Genomic DNA, 17,940 nt, shown 5'->3' on the forward strand with positions numbered 1-17,940 from the left:
GATAGATTCTGAAAAACATGTATTGTCATATGTTCTTGTAGTACTTCCTACCTGTTGGCATATCCTGCCTGTCCTTGTAGATTGGGAAAACCCCTTACTGCTAATGTTATTTTTAATTGTTAAACCTCCTTTGTTGCACTTTCCTGTCATAGTTTGACTTTGCTACTTCACCTTAATGAGAAGCGGTCTCTTAATCTATAAAGGGCAAAGTGACACTTTCTTTTGAAAGTTCACACCTATTCACCTTTGCCACGTTCACTGCATCATTTGTCAAAGCCCTCAGATACTCATTACGGGGCATTGGAGGCATATGACCATCCTGTCTTTATGCTATGGTGCAGCATCTGAGCAGCCAAGTTACTTACCAGTAGAAATTTCCTCGAACTTTAGGTGGTTTCGCAAAATTTATGGTGAACCGATTTTGCGAAACCATCCGAAAATCTAGCAAATTTTAACAGGAGGATTCACAGGAAATCCTCCTATTTGCGATCCCTATGGCACTAGAGGTTAATTAACCTCTAGTCCGGGGGATATTGTGGTTAATTAACCTCTAGTCCCGAGGATGTGTGATCCCTGGCACTAGAGGTTAAATAACCTCTAGCGCCGCGGATTGCACAATTAAAAAAAAAAAATACATTTTTTTTTTCCCCGACTCCGACAAGCGAGTTTACACCGGCCCTTCTCGCTTTAAATTCCCTACGAGATTGAGTTCTAAAAACTTGCTCGCTCATCCCTACTGACCAGAACACTGTCTACATGGGAGGGGAGCAGTTTTAATAATCATGTATATGCAATAACACAAGCGTAAACACTTAGATTGGGTGGAAGTAGGCAATTGGGGCAGAGTAAGGCTACGTACACACTTGCATGGCTTTTCGTACGATAATCGTCTCGGGCGATATTGGACGAGAACCTAGCATGTGTACAGCGACCATCGTCCAAACAACTGTCCTGGCAGGTCCATGGACGACGAGCGATCCTAATGGAAGCGAAGGGTGAGAGAGTGCACTTGGGTGCCGCTCCATCGGTCTCCCCCTCTCCATACAGCAGAACGGCCCTGTATGTACAGAACTCGTTCATGCATCGTGCTGTCCTTAATCGCTGGAAAGGACCATGAAAGATGCTTTCCAATGACAATTATTGCACGTGTGTACCCAGCTTAATTGTGGCACAAGGCACATTTTAGAAGCTGTATACCCAACAAAGTTTTCTTACATGAACCCATGCATTGTCATTCTTTCCAGTGAGAGGCAAGCTGCTGGCTTTGGTAAAGAGAGCTGCTTGTAAGGGCTTTGTCATTTTAGTATGGAGCACTGACATCTGTGGCAGTCTGCAGATGCCCATAGATTACATCCGTGTTTCCCAGCCAAGGTTTCCTCTAGAGGTTCCTAGGGGTTCTGTGAGCAATTTGTGCCTCCCATTTACCACGGTTATCAATTATCTTTTTGGCAATCTATAAGAGTGACATACTTCCCAAAGGCCAGCAATGTAAGTGCGAATCTTCCTACTGATCACCACAGTAATATACTGTGAGCTGTGGATATAGTAATTATAGCAGGGGGTTCCCTGAAGGCCTGAAAAAAATTTCAAGGGGGTTCCCCCATGTTAATGTTAAGGAAGGCTGGATTGTTAATGTATTTGTTGGTAATAAACCTAGACTTTCCTGTATGCCTTTTGCTTTTTACTCGGGGTGCGTTAGTCAGTGGGTGGCCCTAGAATCGGGTAGCAGCGATTCCTTGTTTGTGGGGTACACAGAATGCATCAAATTTCTAAATATCACTCATATAGGCTGTCAAAATCTGAACGGTGCCGAAGTACATAGTGAGAAAATGAAGCACACACAACAGATGTTACATGTGTAGAATCTTGTTGCCAGGCTTGTTTCCTCCTATTTAGAGAAAATATTTCCCTTCACAGAGTAGCATACATTCATCTATAAAACATTGGTGCCCTTTCTCATGCTGCTGTAAACATTGCATATGCTGTATAAAGTCTTTTAAAGGCATTCATTAGCTGCTAAATGTGCTTCCATTCCATCTACTTTACTTTTGACCCCTCTTGACCTGCGCAGGCTTTATAAGTTTAAAACTGTTTTGTCTCTGTGGTTGACAGCAGGGGTCAGAAACTCTGTATGTGCTGAGCTTTTGTAGCATTCTCCATGGCATTAATTTACCAGACTCCTGGCACTTGACCATATTTTCTATTGAGATAGTGCCCTTTTTTCTGTATTTGATAGTATTAAAAAAAAGCAATCCGTGTTTCAGTGCTTCACATGTGCAGTCACTTTTAGATAATCAGTTGCTAAGGATTATGGGATTAGTCTGGTGGCATATGGAATGCAGTTTTTTTTCCCCCTGATCAGCAAGACAGAAGTAAATGCTTTAATATTTAACATGCAAACTCATCAGTTTATATTGTGCATTTGTTTGTCAAATTCAAAATTCTATACTTTTTGTGGTTTTGGAAGCTCCTAAGCCATTTGTTTCATTTATGAAATAGAAAAAATAACAAAACATACATACAAAATGCTTAAAAGAATCTTTTTTATTAGATACTCCCTGTCTTGAAAAAAAGGCCAAAAAATCCAGATTAGGTTAAAAAAAAAATGTAGCAAGGGTTTTATTCTGGGCCTTTTGGGGAGATCCTGGGAATACAGGAGATCCCAAATATTGTGAGGTTACGTCTTTCTAGAAAACTTCAGCCTCACCTACGTTCTGCTAGAGTCTTCTTGCAAGATTGGGGATCCTCTGCTTTCTAAAATCTCTCAGGGGAGACCCTTGGCATTGCCGTCATGCAAGCAGAAGCATTTAGAAACTGTAATGTAGGCTTATTTGCTTCCTTTATTCAGTTTTTTTTCGTTTAATTGTGTTTTCTTAGGTGTAGTGGGCAAGCTGGTATTTGGCTGCAAAGTCTTCTTAAAGTGGTCCCATGATCAACCACGCTATCATTTAGGCTCTTAATTCGTTGTGTGTATATGCGTGTATATAAATAATTATAATTATACATATATTACATATACACATACACACATATACACACTCACTTATTTATAGTTCTTAGGAGGTAAACAAGGCTTTTATTGTACTTAAGCTTCACTAAAAGCATTGGTCTGCTTCTGTAAAAATTTTTTTTCTTTTTCTTTTTTTTTTTTTTTTTTTATAACAGTAGCTAAATGTTAACCTGCATGTTAATACTTTTTGGTTATTATAATGATAGTTTTTCGGTAACAGCAGTGCTTAGAGGATAGTGTTCACCAATTATGCGCTACTAAAATATCAAAACAATTCACACTATTGGGAGCATAGAGACTACATGAGATAATTTGACTAAGGGCTTAGACTTTCGATTGCTGACCTTTTGTTGGATGATTTGTTCTTTGCAAATGTCAACCAAGTAATTTTGCATTAATATTTTATAATAATATTTAAATTATAAGCTCAGTTTATTACTTTTAGGCTCCTACTTTTATACTTGTGTTTATATGTATTCATTTGTGTGTTTGTGTGTGTGTATTTTTGTATATAAATAGTTAAGGATACATCTCTTTTGAGAATAGGCATGAAATATAATAGCTTTATCCCATGCAGGGTTCTCCCCAGGCCCTTTTAGCTAGGTGCACCATCCGACACTTTTCAGCACCCACCCGGCTGTTTTTGGGTGGTTACTAAAGAGTTTGGTCACAATACAGGGGCTGCCACCCATCTACAACTTCTTCCCACCCGGCTTAAAAAAGTTTCTGGTTTGAGCACTGCTATGCCATTTCATAGAAGTAAGGTGTTACCAGTGAATCTCTTCCAGAATCAGTTCTGCTCCATTAAGTGCGTTACCTGTTTCATGTTTGCATTAATGTAGAGGCCTCACTGGGTAATGTTGTTATCCTACCTGTTTATAGCTTACCTGCATTTTGATTGATAGTTTAGGTAGTTCCTCGTATGGCTAATTGTGTAAAGATTGTATGGTAGGAATGTAATGTGTTGTGGTTTAACCCCAACCAAGGCCCCTAAATATTGTGGGTCACATTAATTTATAATACACTTAAGGTTCCCTCAAAGGTGAGAAGTAGAAGCTATTTATTAGCCATGCAAATGCAATGTTCTTGTAAACTAGGTTGCTGCTTATGCACTGTGAAGATTTTAATTCTGCTTCTGTTCATTTCTCTTAGAACCACCGGGCTGATCCAGAAGAGTTGTTCACAAAACTTGAACGCATTGGAAAAGGGTCTTTTGGAGAAGTTTTTAAGGGTATTGATAACCGGACTCAGCACGTGGTTGCTATAAAAATCATAGATCTGGAAGAAGCTGAGGATGAAATAGAGGATATACAACAAGAAATCACTGTTCTTAGTCAATGTGACAGCCCCTATGTGACAAAGTACTATGGATCCTATCTCAAGGTACAGTATGATGTTTTTGCTTAGTCTTGAGAGCAGAATAACAAACTTGTTCTCACAATAGGTGATGTAACCTCAGAGCACATGTGATCCTGTTTATCTCTTATTACACAATTTAAAGTAATCAACAAATCCATCTGGTGCTGTTTATTCCGAGAGGCCCCTTTTCTCAGCTAGTGCTAGTAGGGTCTTGGTGTTTGGTTAAAGATTCCCCTTTGTGTACTCTGCTGCCATCTAGATTTTCTTAGTTTGTGGGCCAAGTTAAGATATGTGACTATAGCCTGAGGCCCAGCAAAAACAAAAAAAAAAACTTGAAGGTGATTCGTCATCCTAAGTAGATTTATAAAACATGATCCGATAAGGCCCTTACTGCATCCTCTTTGATGGCCTTTGATGGCAGGTTGCTTTACAGTCTCTTGGTTGTTAGTTAATAGCCAACAATCCCAAAAAATAAACTGGTTTATTTGTTCCATAAGTTCATGAGGTTTTGTCATCCAACCCATCGCAACCTTTATTAGAAGTTGGAGTTCTTACGCTAACGTTCCACCATTATTCCCCTCTAAGTGTGTGCACATTGCATTGTTAGGGAAGGGATATCAAAGCCTCAGCTTGGAGATAAATATGGCATTTCCTTATTCACAATTCGGGGGGTAGGAGGAAAGGTACATTTATGATTCTAGAGTGAGCCCAGTAAATTTTGTCATGTCAGGTTTATGTTTTAAAAAATATATATTTTTAGAGAAGATTGAATTTTACAGAGACCCTTCAGGAAAAGGGAAAGAAATTCCCATCAATATATTGCAATAGCTACCTGTTGTTGGTAAAATATACTAACAAAAAATTGCAAAATAATGCAATCAGCCAACTCCATCGTCTATGGGGGTAATGGGTAGCTAGTAAAGCCTCCATTTTACTATGGCAAGAAGATTCAGATTTGTTGTTAATGGTTTGCTGTATATTTCCCATCTGATCTCTGGTCCAACCTTCATTATAGAGTTATGGATGGTCTCATAACACTAAGGTAGCATATTGACTTCAACCACTAGAGAAAGGAAAAAGGAAAGCTGGCTGTCAAAGTGTTTTAGCTGAATTGCTAAGTATGGGTGCATATATCGCTATTTTCTGTTTTTGCTTATAAGCATCTAGAGCCAGGGTTGTCAAACTCACATATGCAGAGGGACAAAATTAAAAGCTTAGACAAAGTCGCGGGCTAACCTTGAAATGTATTTAAAAAATTGAGGAAAGTTTTCCTTCTCATTAGATATAAACCCTTTTCATATGGAAACAGATGTTTTGCTACACATTCAATCTGGAACAAGCTTATAATGGAGGCATAAAAAAAAAATATTTACGAAAAATCATATGCCTCCTTCTCTATTTGTAGCCTTCTGAGTTAAATTTCAATGGTAACCTTTTTGCACAGGCTAACAACAATATTACCAATATTCTTCTATGAAAATCCAGCCATTCAAGTCCATGCCTTGCAGTAGCAAGGAAAAGTACAACTGAGGGGCATGCTGGAAATGCCAGAGCTAAATCTTATGAGTGGCCCGCCACTGAAACTCCCTCTTCATTGAAATAGCACCGCTACTAAAATTACTGGCATTATTTGCATCTATATTTGCAGGGCCACGCATAAGCAGAGAGCACGCTGGTCTATAGACGCGAGTGATGCCAGGAATTGTAGTGGCGGGCCAGGTGCTGTTCTTATTTAGGATTGCTTTGGGGGCCAAAAAAAGGACGTTGGTTGCCAGAGTTGACACCCCTGACCTAGAGCCTATTTTTCTGTATGTGTGCATTGACGTGAATAAGTTCTTCCTTGAGCTAAGAAAAGGTGGCATTTTGAACTGTACACACCACTAATACTAGTGATTGTCTGACTTAGTTACCAGGTATTCTTTCATTCAAAAAACTTGAATTGGATTCTCCTGAATGTTGAAATCCCATCCCCTGTAACAGAGTGATCATCACATCAATGTGTTCTAGATATAACTGTGTAGTATTAAAAATATTCTCTAGCTTCCATTTGCAAGCCAACATTTGCAACAAATTGGTAATATTTAGCCTCTTTGCTTTTAACATCCAATTTGTTACAAAGTTTCTGTGGAATGGTGACAGTGGCTTCTGCTAATTTCAAATATTGTTTTCTTATGAGTTTATTTAGAAAGCAGGGAATCATCCGGTGATGAATATTCCATGTGTTTCAGTGGCAGTAAATTATTCTCCACCAGAGAATGTTTCAGTGACTGCCATATTTCGTGCTTTATTAAACAAGACCCTCTGGTGTGTCTTGGCAGCTTGAATCATTACATATTGGCATTGTTTACCCCACTTGTTTCCCAAAAACCCCTTATTGGTTGGGACTCACTTGATTGTCCGTGTGCTTCTCTCGGCTTTTTAGGAGTTGGTGAAATGTCTGTATTGTTTTGCATGTGTCACCTGTCTCCTGAGATTTTTCCTGCTCAACATTAGTGTGCTGGAAAAAAGTAAGCGTCTGTTGGGGCAGCCTAACACTCTTGTAATCATTAGCTGTCACTTGTGGACAGAAACTACAGACAGCCCTATAATTTGGAAAAGTACATGTTCGCACAAAGGCTTGCTTGTGACTAATGTTGAAATTACTAAAATTAGAAACGTTTTTCTGTCTAAAATATTTCCTTATTTATCCTGGGCACAAACGTCACCAGTATAGAAAGTGTACTAACATAACGGAGGACCACGCCAAACCCTTGCTGAAAGCATGTGCTTGTTGCTGCAGCAGCTCTTAGACCTAAAACACCACAATCTGCATCATTTATAAAAGCTTGCAGAAACATAAGGCCACAGTTACCAGTAACATTCCAGCTCTATAGAGCAACTTGAAAAATGAAGGAAAAAAATCATAATTTTTACAAGCAATCTTCATATGTTGCTTTTGTTAACATATTTTTTTTATAATTGATAAAAGCCCTCAAAGGCATCCTTATTCTGTTGGCCCTTGTAACGTTCTTAAAATGAAGGACAGCCACTGGTAAAAACTGATAATTCTCATTTTGGATGTTCATTACCCATGAAGCATTGAAAAAAATGATTATTACCCTGTCAAAGATTTGAAGTGCACATTCATTAAGAACACCAAGCTAAGTAAGAAAGCTCTTTACAATTCTCTAATAAAATAATTTACCTTTGGGCATTGCTATAGAATGCTCAGTGTTGCAGGAGGCTAGTTTTTTTTTTCTTAGCATCTGTTTTAGCTAGTGTAAAAACAATGATCTGCAGCAAATTTCAGTACAGTAGTACAGTAGAACCTCGGTTATCCAGCACCCACGGGGAAATTCCGGTTAACTGAGGTTTTCTTTTCTCAGCTGTTTAGCACTAAACTTGAATAAGAAGACTTGTCCTCATTCTAGTCATTCCTCTATTGCTGGATGGCTGAGAAAAGGGAAACCCTGATGATGCTTGAGCCGTCATCAGGGTTTCCCTTTCCTCAGCTAATCATGGAGCGGAGCAATCAGTGGAGGTCTGATAGGCTGACGGCTCTGCTTTCTTTATTGCTCCTGCAGCCCTATCAGAGCTGTGGTATGTGTTCTTGGATACAGGAGCCAACAAAAAAGTGGAGCTGTCGGGTGCCGGTTATTTGAATTTTCCGTTATCGGAGTTCCGGATAACCAGGATTCTACTGTATTTTGTTGATCGGTTTGTCTGAAGAAAACCCCCACTAGTAAGAAATGATTACGTTTTGTATAGAGCCAGTGGTTTACATGAAATATTTGTAATTCCAATGTTTTTGCAGAGAGTAGCCAAGGTTTTATGCCTCCAATTGCAGTCTGACAGTAGTCACAGTGACAGGAAGTGGTGAGGAATATTTCACAATGGCCACACAGACTGCAAACATCTCAACAGAGCGTTTTAACCTTTCTCATGCTCCAAATGACTAATACTGTCTGTAGTTATATTGCTTATGCTTAATGGTCAAAGAGATGGTCTTTTATATAATGAAACTTATAATGCTCTCGTATAGCTTTATTGATTAATTTTAAATTATAGATCCTCCAAAAGTATAGGTTCCAAATTGCCCAAATTTTATATTTTTTGTAGAAGCTTTTTTCCAGTGCTTTCTTCAAGTCCACAGAGACTTGGAGGTGAAATAGTTTTAATTGTGTCATTGAGGGCCGCAAACTCTTTTTCTATTGTTTTTATCCTGAATTGTGTTTAGAACTCAGACTTAATGGTTCTTCTCTTCTAGGGCACAAAACTATGGATCATAATGGAATATTTAGGTGGAGGCTCTGCACTAGACCTGGTGAGTATATGGGAAATGAAATCTCAACCAATATATTTGGAGGTTCATCAGTATGTTATAATTCTATGCTCTTCATACATCACACTTAAACATGGACACTGGAGGGGAGATTAAATGAAAATGTATTTCATCTTGATGGCTTTAAATCACAATATTGCTAAGCTCTGAATGTTCACATACCTATGGCTTGGATGCCTCTCATACTACAGATCTTTGGTTTTATTACCCCAATATACCAAGGTCAGAAGTGTTTTTGAAACATAGCCTTTGGTAGATCACAGGTCATTTAGGCTTCTAGTGTGACATAATTGTAAATCCCCTCATGTTTGTGTAGTTGTGGTTATTTTCACCTACATAGTTGTGAATTATTTGTAGTTTTTATAATGTTAATTCATTTTGGGCACCAGTACATAGGCGTTTGCTATGCTAAAGCTATTTTTATGTTGTTATAGGTGTATTAAATCTAGTAATGTTGCTAGAACTTACCATCTGACACTTCCATTTACATGACAGATTATGTTTATCCATATGTTGTAGATTAGTTTGCTGTAGTGCGTGTCTCTATGATGTGAGACTGTTGAACTTCCTGAGTTTACAGATACAAGATGCCTTCTGTGTTTATAGTATGAAAGCTTAAACTGGGGAAGCTCGGTTGTTTGGATAGCATAGCTGACACCTTTATGAATACAGCATATGATTGTTTACTGCAAAATACATATGTTCTGAGTGGTAGTATGCGGAGTCATGTCGTTTCCTCAGAGCCCATATCTGCGCTTCTCCCCATGAATGGGAAAAGCTAAACATGATACAAAGCCACGTCTCAGCAGCTTCTGCTTTTCATACCTGAAAAATCAAAGAATATAAAGAGTGGGCTTGTTGGGCTTGAATAGGGGCTGCAAGACGACAGTGTTGTTTGTTCTATGCCTGATCCAGTTAAACCTTGCCAGTCTCTTTTTAAAGGCTGTAAAGGAAACTTATTGAAGTTTATAGTTTGTTTACAGGGTGTCTTTTTCCAGAGGTTGGGCCAACCCTACCTGTGTAATAAAGAGCCTCTTTCAGGCCTGGGCTGCCTCCAGTATGTCAAGTTTTTTTTTCTTGAAAGGCCATAGCTGTCATTTCCTGCCTCACAGTGCTTTGGTGTATCCAGGTCTTTGCTTAACACAAGCCTCCTTTATACATGTTCATGCAAGCCAGGGGAAACTTACAACTCCAGCACTCACAAGTCTTTTCTATGTGTTTTATGTATATCAGAGGGATAACTGCTGTGCTGTTTCCCAACGTGATTTGCCTATTTCTGTACTTCATCTAAACTTTAAATACCTTCGTTATGGGGTCAGATTTAACTTACAGGTGCTCTCGTGTGGCACTTACTAGACCCTGGAACCCAGCACTACTATTCTACAAGTCATTGAGCGATATGAGAAGCCTCTGAGTGATCTTTTCTTGACCCAAAATCTTTGATTCCTAGATGTACAGGCTGTTGCAGATTCTGTGACCTGGGTGTGATCTGGGATCAAGAGCCTCCAAAGTGTTAGCTGATGGCACTTGTGAGAGGGTATATTTTAACTGTATCCCCACCACTGGGCAATGTGCTATAAATTATTAAAATGAGCGTATATTAGGGGGGGTCGAGACCACCATTTTGCTTCCCAAATAAAGATCCGTGTTATGTCAACAGACCCTTTTTTGGCCACTTACACTTAGGCAGGGGTTCCTGTTACTGATTATCAAGAACCCCATACAATACGTTTTCCTAACTATTAGGGTGCTACAGCACAAGTTTGGAGAGCTGTTTGGAAGAAAATTCCACCAGTTATATTTCACCTGAAAGCCTATGAAGGGTTCTGGACAACATGCACTTTTTGCTTATAGTATTAACAGATACTGTCAAGTTTTAGCACCTTACTAATTTTGCCTTTGGTAAAGTGATTTATTCAGTATTCCCTGCATGAAGCAATCTCCCGTGGAAAAAATAATGTTAAAGTAACTTCACAGTTCACAACACATAAAGTATCACTTCCAGCTCTTTTTGTAACCGGTTTATAATTACTGCAATTTATATCCGCATGTCAATATTGTCTATTTTAGAATTTGTATTATAAAGTGCACCTCTGGTTAAAAAATAAACCATCTATTAAGAATAGTTTGGATGCAATATTTTCTATTGGCTTTCTCATATGAGCATGATACCTTGTCACACAGCAGGTCATTGTGCTGCCACTTCTCCCTCACTCTTAAGCATTACTGTATAGGGAGTGCAAATTCTAAATACCAGATCAAAATAATGTACATTCACTGTTTGCAATAAAATGAAAAATACATTTGATATATTGGTAAATACTGAGTTATTTATCCATTATATCTACCTTTTTACTGCGTGATGATGTATATTCTATTTGCATGTTATTGCTTAAAAGGTATGTATGTGTTCATATAGGCTCATAAACTGTGAATGTATAAAGTGCAGAGCAAAGTCCATTAAACTATGTATTAACCCTTCTCTTCCTGTATGGACTGTTTAAGCCAACAGTTACAAGAGAATACTTTACATTATGCACAGGTAATTTCACCCAATAATATAATGTAGGTAGTGCTCCCGAGAAATGTGTCCAAGTCAAAATTTGGAATTGTTTTTTTTTTGCAGCTTACCTCAGGTGAAAGAACCACCCTCCAAGGGTGCTTTCCTGCCTTCTACCCAGAAACAAGACATGTGTAATGCAAAGAGCTTCATTAAATGCTTAAGTTAATTAGCCTCTGGAGCAGTCACTTTGAAATACAAAGTGTGGCAATTTTTATCTCTTTCTGTAGGGTAAATTAACACAAGTGGATGGACCTAATATATCAATCACTTTACTGCAAAACAAGTGAAATAAATACTAACAGTTTAAAAAATGACATAGCCAGCACAAAACTGCCTCTGGGAGAGGGTTTGCTAGATGGAGAGGACACATTCACCCTGTGATTTCTACAGTGAAATCTGTCACTTTTATGTAGCAAGGATGTCAGTTTGCACTGCCAGTGCACTTACCTTGTGTTTGGAAATCAGCCAACTGTTCTACGGTTTAGGCTACAAAGTTGAGTTTGGGAACAAATATCGACTTGCAGTCTTTTTCTAAAGGTATCAATTCTTCATTTTAAATCAAACCAGATATAGAAATGTGAAAAAAGTTACAAAAACATGGCTGTTTTATCCTCCAACAAAAAGTGTAGTTGTTTTTATTATTATTGTTATTACACTGCATTTCTATAGCGCCGACATATTATGCAGTGCTTTACGAAGTCGATATTCATGTCACTAACTTGCTCCTCATAGAGGTTCACAATCTAATGTCCCTACCATAGTCATATGTCTTTAATACAGTCTAAGGTCAATCTTTGGGGTGAAGCCGATTAACTTACCTGCATGTTTTTGGAATGTGGGAGGAAACCGTAGTACCCAGAGGAAACCCGGCCAAACACGGGAAGAATGCAAACTCCATGCAGATAGTGTCCTGGCCTAGATTCGAGCCTGGCACCTAGCCCTGCAAAAGCCAGGGTGCTAACCACTGAGCCATCGTGCTATCTGATTGTTGTCTACACTGACTTAAAGGGGTCCATGTATAAAGCGGGGAATCTGACATTCAACACACCTGGTCTGATTTATGTATGTCCAATCCCCTGCTTTATAAATTAACCATAAAATGGCTTGAACTCAGTGAGGATTTGCCATGTTGTGCCTAAGCAGTACCGTAAACCATTTTTTCTTGAAATCCTCCTGATAACTCGTGTTCCTTGGTAACTAAGGGTGCATCGCTGTGCCTACAACCTTAATTATGTATATACTGTGCAGGATCTAAGATTCTGCTGTCAGAATGCTAGTCTTAGTTGATAACCTCAAAACTATTCAGCTTATTCAGCTTGCTATGTTCCTTGCTGTGGGTTTTGACATGAGAATGCAAAACCTGCTTTTTCCAAGATTGCCACCTCCACACCAGTCACTGTGCCGAACAAGACATGTAATTGAAAATTATCAGCTGGAGGGAGAACACAGGCAACAGTGGCAACTAATCATTTACACTCTGTTTGCCTTTTTTTGCACACAACATCCAGAGTTCTTTTCAATTAAAATTGGTAGGGTTTCAAAACAGTAGGTACAACAATGTACCGGCTATTACCATTTTTTTTCAGAAAAGCTACATCTGTAAACCATTTGGGAATTTGTGTTTTAGACTCAAGTCCTGGCCCCATCAGTTCCCTGTACAGTACTTTTTAAATATTATTTATTAGTTTGAAAGCCCTTTCCTTAGGACTGGGGATATGCTTAGCACTTTACATTAGCAGGGATTATGCCCAAACTAAATTCCTACATACCAAAGAAAAAAATTATGGCAGTCACATATGAGGTAAAAGCAGCTATCACTGCAACAATGCATGTTTATGATAAACATGAGTTGATGGTCTGGGGATTCAACCAGGATAATAAATTTCCTTTGAAACGTCATTCCATAAAGTTTTTATAGGATAGACCAGCGTCTCACATCTGTAGCTAGCTTTAGTGGGGTTTTATCTTGCGTGCAGGTTGTGTTCTGTGCACTAAGCTGTGACGTGTATATGTGTGTGTATATATATATATATATATATATATATATATATATATATATATATATATATATATATATATATATATATATATATATATATATATATATATATATATATATATATATATATATTTTTTTTTATTTTATTCTCGTGCCTTTCAGCTTCGCGTTGGTCCGTTTGATGAGCTCCAGATTGCAACTATGTTAAGAGAAATCTTGAAAGGCCTGGATTATCTGCACTCAGAAAATAAAATTCACAGGGACATCAAAGGTCTGGATGAGTAAAATATTAATGCTGTTCTACCCCCTAACTACATATGTGGTGCATTCTGGCCTCATGTATTTTTGTGTCTTCCAGCTGCCAATGTGCTACTTTCTGAACAAGGAGATGTCAAACTTGCCGATTTTGGTGTTGCCGGACAGCTTACTGATACACAGATCAAAAGAAACACATTTGTAGGTACACCTTTCTGGATGGCACCTGAAGTCATACAACAGTCTGCTTATGATTCCAAGGTAGGAATGGGAATGTGTCCTTATGATGTCATTTTGCATTTTGTTGTCACAAGCTTGCATTTTTCCATACTAGGGATATGCAAAGAGATTCAATTACCCATACATTTAGGAGGATTCATCTGCAAGGTTGCCTTTTCTGTAGGCAGAATTTATTAGTCCAAGACAGATGATGTACAAACCTAATGAATGCATCAACCTTTCACATACCCAGATACATAGTACATTTTAAACCTTTGTTTCGTTTTACCTTTCTATTGAAGTGAATTTTCCTTGCTTTTTTAGTGACCCCCAACCAGTTAGTGAAAAGAAATCCCCCCCAGCAGCAAATGTTTTTGTTGGGGATAAATAGGCAAACCACGGTCACAAAAAGTCACTGGAAGCCTGGTACCTGCCATGGGGGGGGGACTGAAAATCTTCCTATGTCCTGTGTTATTATAGCAGGGCAGTTCTTGTTTACCCAGCACTGCCGTTGTGCCCCAGTTGTTGTATGTTATCTGCACTTACCAAAAAGCATGCCAGTGGATACACTATTTTGCTAAAATGTCATTGAGTAGGCATATTAGATTGTGTCAGGAATAATCTACTACATCCTAAACTCTAAATATCAGACTTGATGAAAGAAGCCCCGTGAAAAAAGGCACAAAGTCATAGTTTACCACTGAAATGCAGAAATGCCCTTATAGATCCGTCCTATATTTAAGTCACAGATATTTCAGATGTTGCTTCAGGCATCCTCTGAAGAAGCAGTGTGATTACAGAATTCCCTCAGGACACTGGAATGACACACTGGGCATCTTCTAATTATTAGTCTGAGCCCCTAGTTGTTTTGCTTGTTGCTCCATCTTTTCCCTGTACGTTTAAACTGCAGTAAGATACAGTAGATGATTTTTTCTGCTGCATGATGATATCTGTGTATGCCAACTTCATGCATGGGAAAATGGCATGCCTCCCTCTTGCTCGCTGTCTCCCTTTTATGCTTTAGTATCTTAGAATGAAGTTAGTAATGGTTATTGGAAAGAAAGATCCATACCATGAATCCCCTGAAAATTTCAGCTACAACACCCATAGTTGACATTTTAATGTGCACAAAAAGTGAGAGCTTTTCAATGTAGTTAAATGGAATCTGTCACAAAGCTAGCAACTGTCTGATGACTCTGATTGCAGCTATTCCTTGATGTATGATGTTTGGTATCTCATACGGTGTTCTCCCCCGGCCCTTTTTAACCAGGCGCATCACCCAGCACTTTTCAGCAACCACCTGGCTAATTTTGGTTGGGTGGGTACTGATGAGTTGGGTCACTAATCAGGGGCTGCCACCTACCTACAATTTCTTCCCATCCAGTTTAAAAAAATTTCTAGGTTGTGCACTGTCATAGGATAAAAACACAGCTTTACTCTTAGAACTGTATCCAATCATAATACAGAACAAATATTGGCATATTACATACTGGCTCATTATGTTTAAAATTCTGGGTTTTCAGTGCCTCCTGCTGGTAATCCAAAAACTTCCACCCTTCGTGCAGTTATCAGTGCTTCATAAGCAGTAATCTATGAAAAATCATACACTTGCTGAAAAGGTTTCTCTTTTTAGCTTGTGATTTAATAAATAACATGGTTTATTTTTTTTCTCTTTTAGGCCGATATTTGGTCATTGGGCATAACGGCAATTGAACTAGCAAAAGGGGAACCACCAAATTCCGAAATGCACCCAATGAGGGTCCTCTTCCTCATCCCTAAAAATAACCCACCCACCTTAACAGGAGATTTCAGCAAACCATTTAAAGAGTTTGTTGATGCCTGCCTCAACAAAGACCCCTCTTTTGTAAGTATTTTATTTGTGTTTATTTTGCCTTTTAAGCTGCTAATAGAATTGTTCCTGTGAATTATTACTTTGATACTGATTTGCTGATATTCCCGGTGGGAACTTTAATCATGTTTACCAATATCATTCATAACAGATTTTCTCAAAACAATTTTTGCTGAATGTTAGATTCACAGCTTTATACTTTACCTGGGTCTACAATAAACAGTTTTCAAAGGGCATGCAAACACTCCTACCACATTTATATGCCTTTTTATGCACTTTTACAAGTGTGTTAAAGCTTGTCTTTAAAACTCTTATAAACACCTATGATGCGTTTTACCGCGAATCAGCATGATTTGCCGCAATTTTACACAAGCGTTTATAAAAGACAGCCAATCACAAAGCACTAGAGCTAAGTGGGGAGACTTGTCCTCATTTTCCCTCTAGTGCCCAGGGATCCCTTACTGTCAGGATTGCCATTGCTGTGCTTATGTCATGAATGCAGCCATGGAAATCATCCTTTTATTGTGGGATGACCTGTAAAAAAGTTTGTTACACAAAACACACACATTCAATAAAATACTTTAACATTAAAGCCTCGTCTTATTTGTTACACATATTTTAACCCTTTCAGGGAATGAATAAGGAGTTTATGCACCCCTGTACTCATTCCCCAGGGTGGGGTGGTGGAGATCTGAGAGTCTCCTTGTTTTATGGGGGCTTCCAGATTCCAAAGTCCAGTTTAAAAGCTCCTATTGCTTTCAATGGAAGCTTTAAAAACGCTTTTAAAAGCCTCCATTGAATTCAATGGGAGAGTTTTCAAGCGGTTTCCCTTGTTTTCTTGTGTTTTCCTGCTTTTTAATTTTTCAAACGTTGCAAGAAACGTTCTCTATACAGCTCAAACCCGTGCTTGAAGGAAACGTCCTGTTGTGTATTAGCCTATTGGAATGCATAGGAATTTCAAACACAGGCGTTTAAAGCCTCAGGTTATTTGCTGGGGAAAACGTACATGTAGGCTAAGCCTTAAGTGTTCATGTAGATTGTGGTTGGACACAGTTACAATTTACAATGTGTAAGGTAACAAAGTAAGCTAATCAGTATAGGATGTATTGACCTCATTGAAAAAATACAGGCTACTGTATAAACACCAAGCTTTACCTGCATGATCATCTCCATACAGAAAGTGGTTGCTAACCATGCCTGAAAGATGATTAAAACATTTCTGTGCAGTATTGTCGTTTCTGAATGCTAATATATATATTCCTTCTGTATTATAAGTCCTCATTATAAGTCCTCATAGGTTATCTTTATACATAATGTCGGTTATCTGTAATATGTTGAAAATTTCAGCTACCCGGAAACTAGAATTTTTCCATTTTCTGTCTAATACAACAGAACCAAAAAAAATGCATAGTGATGTCGGCTGGGATGTCTATGGGTTCTGATTTACAAACTATATCCCAAAAATCCAGATGTAACACCTTACGCGCCTAACACGCCTATGGCTTTTCATACGTTCTTATTTATCCTTTCAGTGGTAAGATTAGGATTCCATGCAGAAATTCAGATTTGGTTGTGCAATAGCATCTCACTTCAAAGTACCCATGAAGTGTACACAACCAAACTAATCCAGTTCTTGCATCTGGAGTTTTTTTTTTCTGTGAAAACACCCAGATTGACCAGAGTTCCTGTTTTTTCTGTAAATTTGATTTTCATATTCTCCACCATTGGCTTTTTTTTAGTGATGGACAACCTTATTGGATCAGTCAGTAGGTATGTGCATTGCAAGGTATCCAGGTGTTCCAGCCACAAGGGGAGCTTATATTAATAATGAACCAGACATGTAGCGACCCAAAAAAGGCTTCCAAATTAGGTATCAAGTGCATTTTCAGTCTTAAACTGGTAAATAAGCACTAGTGCAGGTTAGAATAGCTAACCAATACTTCTTTCCCACAAGCTGTAAATTGTGACATACCCTTTTATAATAACACATGCACCAGTAATCATTGTGATGAACTGTATAGTCACGTGTGCAAAATCTGCATCAAACAAAGGTTGAATGGCATTTTTTTTCTATTAGCGACCTACAGCCAAAGAACTTCTAAAGCACAAATTTATTGTGAAGAATGCCAAGAGGACATCTTACCTAACGGAGCTGATTGACCGATTTAAACGATGGAAGGCTGAGGGTCACAGCGATTCCGGCTCTGACGAGTCAGATACGTAAGTATTTTCTCTAATATTATGATTAATAAATAGGATTTATATACAGTGTTTCCCCGAAAATAAGACACTGTCTTATATTTTTTTTGGCTCCTAAAAACACACTAGGTCTTATTTTCGGGGTAGGTCTTAAAAATAAAAAAAA

At 38.4% G+C, this 17,940-nt stretch overlaps 1 protein-coding gene across 1 annotated transcript in view; it reads left to right on the top strand.

The window, feature by feature from the left end:
- The window catches only part of STK26 (serine/threonine kinase 26), a 51,586-nt gene that overhangs the window by 24,210 nt on the left and 9,436 nt on the right, over positions 1-17,940 (top strand). The window contains exons 2-7 of the mRNA XM_072430651.1: positions 4,163-4,393; positions 8,616-8,672; positions 13,415-13,523; positions 13,611-13,768; positions 15,405-15,590; positions 17,653-17,795. Coding sequence (XP_072286752.1) covers positions 4,163-4,393; positions 8,616-8,672; positions 13,415-13,523; positions 13,611-13,768; positions 15,405-15,590; positions 17,653-17,795 — 884 coding nt within the window. The remainder of the gene's footprint in view (positions 1-4,162; positions 4,394-8,615; positions 8,673-13,414; positions 13,524-13,610; positions 13,769-15,404; positions 15,591-17,652; positions 17,796-17,940) is intronic.

Source organism: Pyxicephalus adspersus, chromosome Z, assembly GCF_032062135.1.
Source record: "Pyxicephalus adspersus chromosome Z, UCB_Pads_2.0, whole genome shotgun sequence".
In the NCBI taxonomy this organism is placed as follows: domain Eukaryota; kingdom Metazoa; phylum Chordata; class Amphibia; order Anura; family Pyxicephalidae; genus Pyxicephalus; species Pyxicephalus adspersus.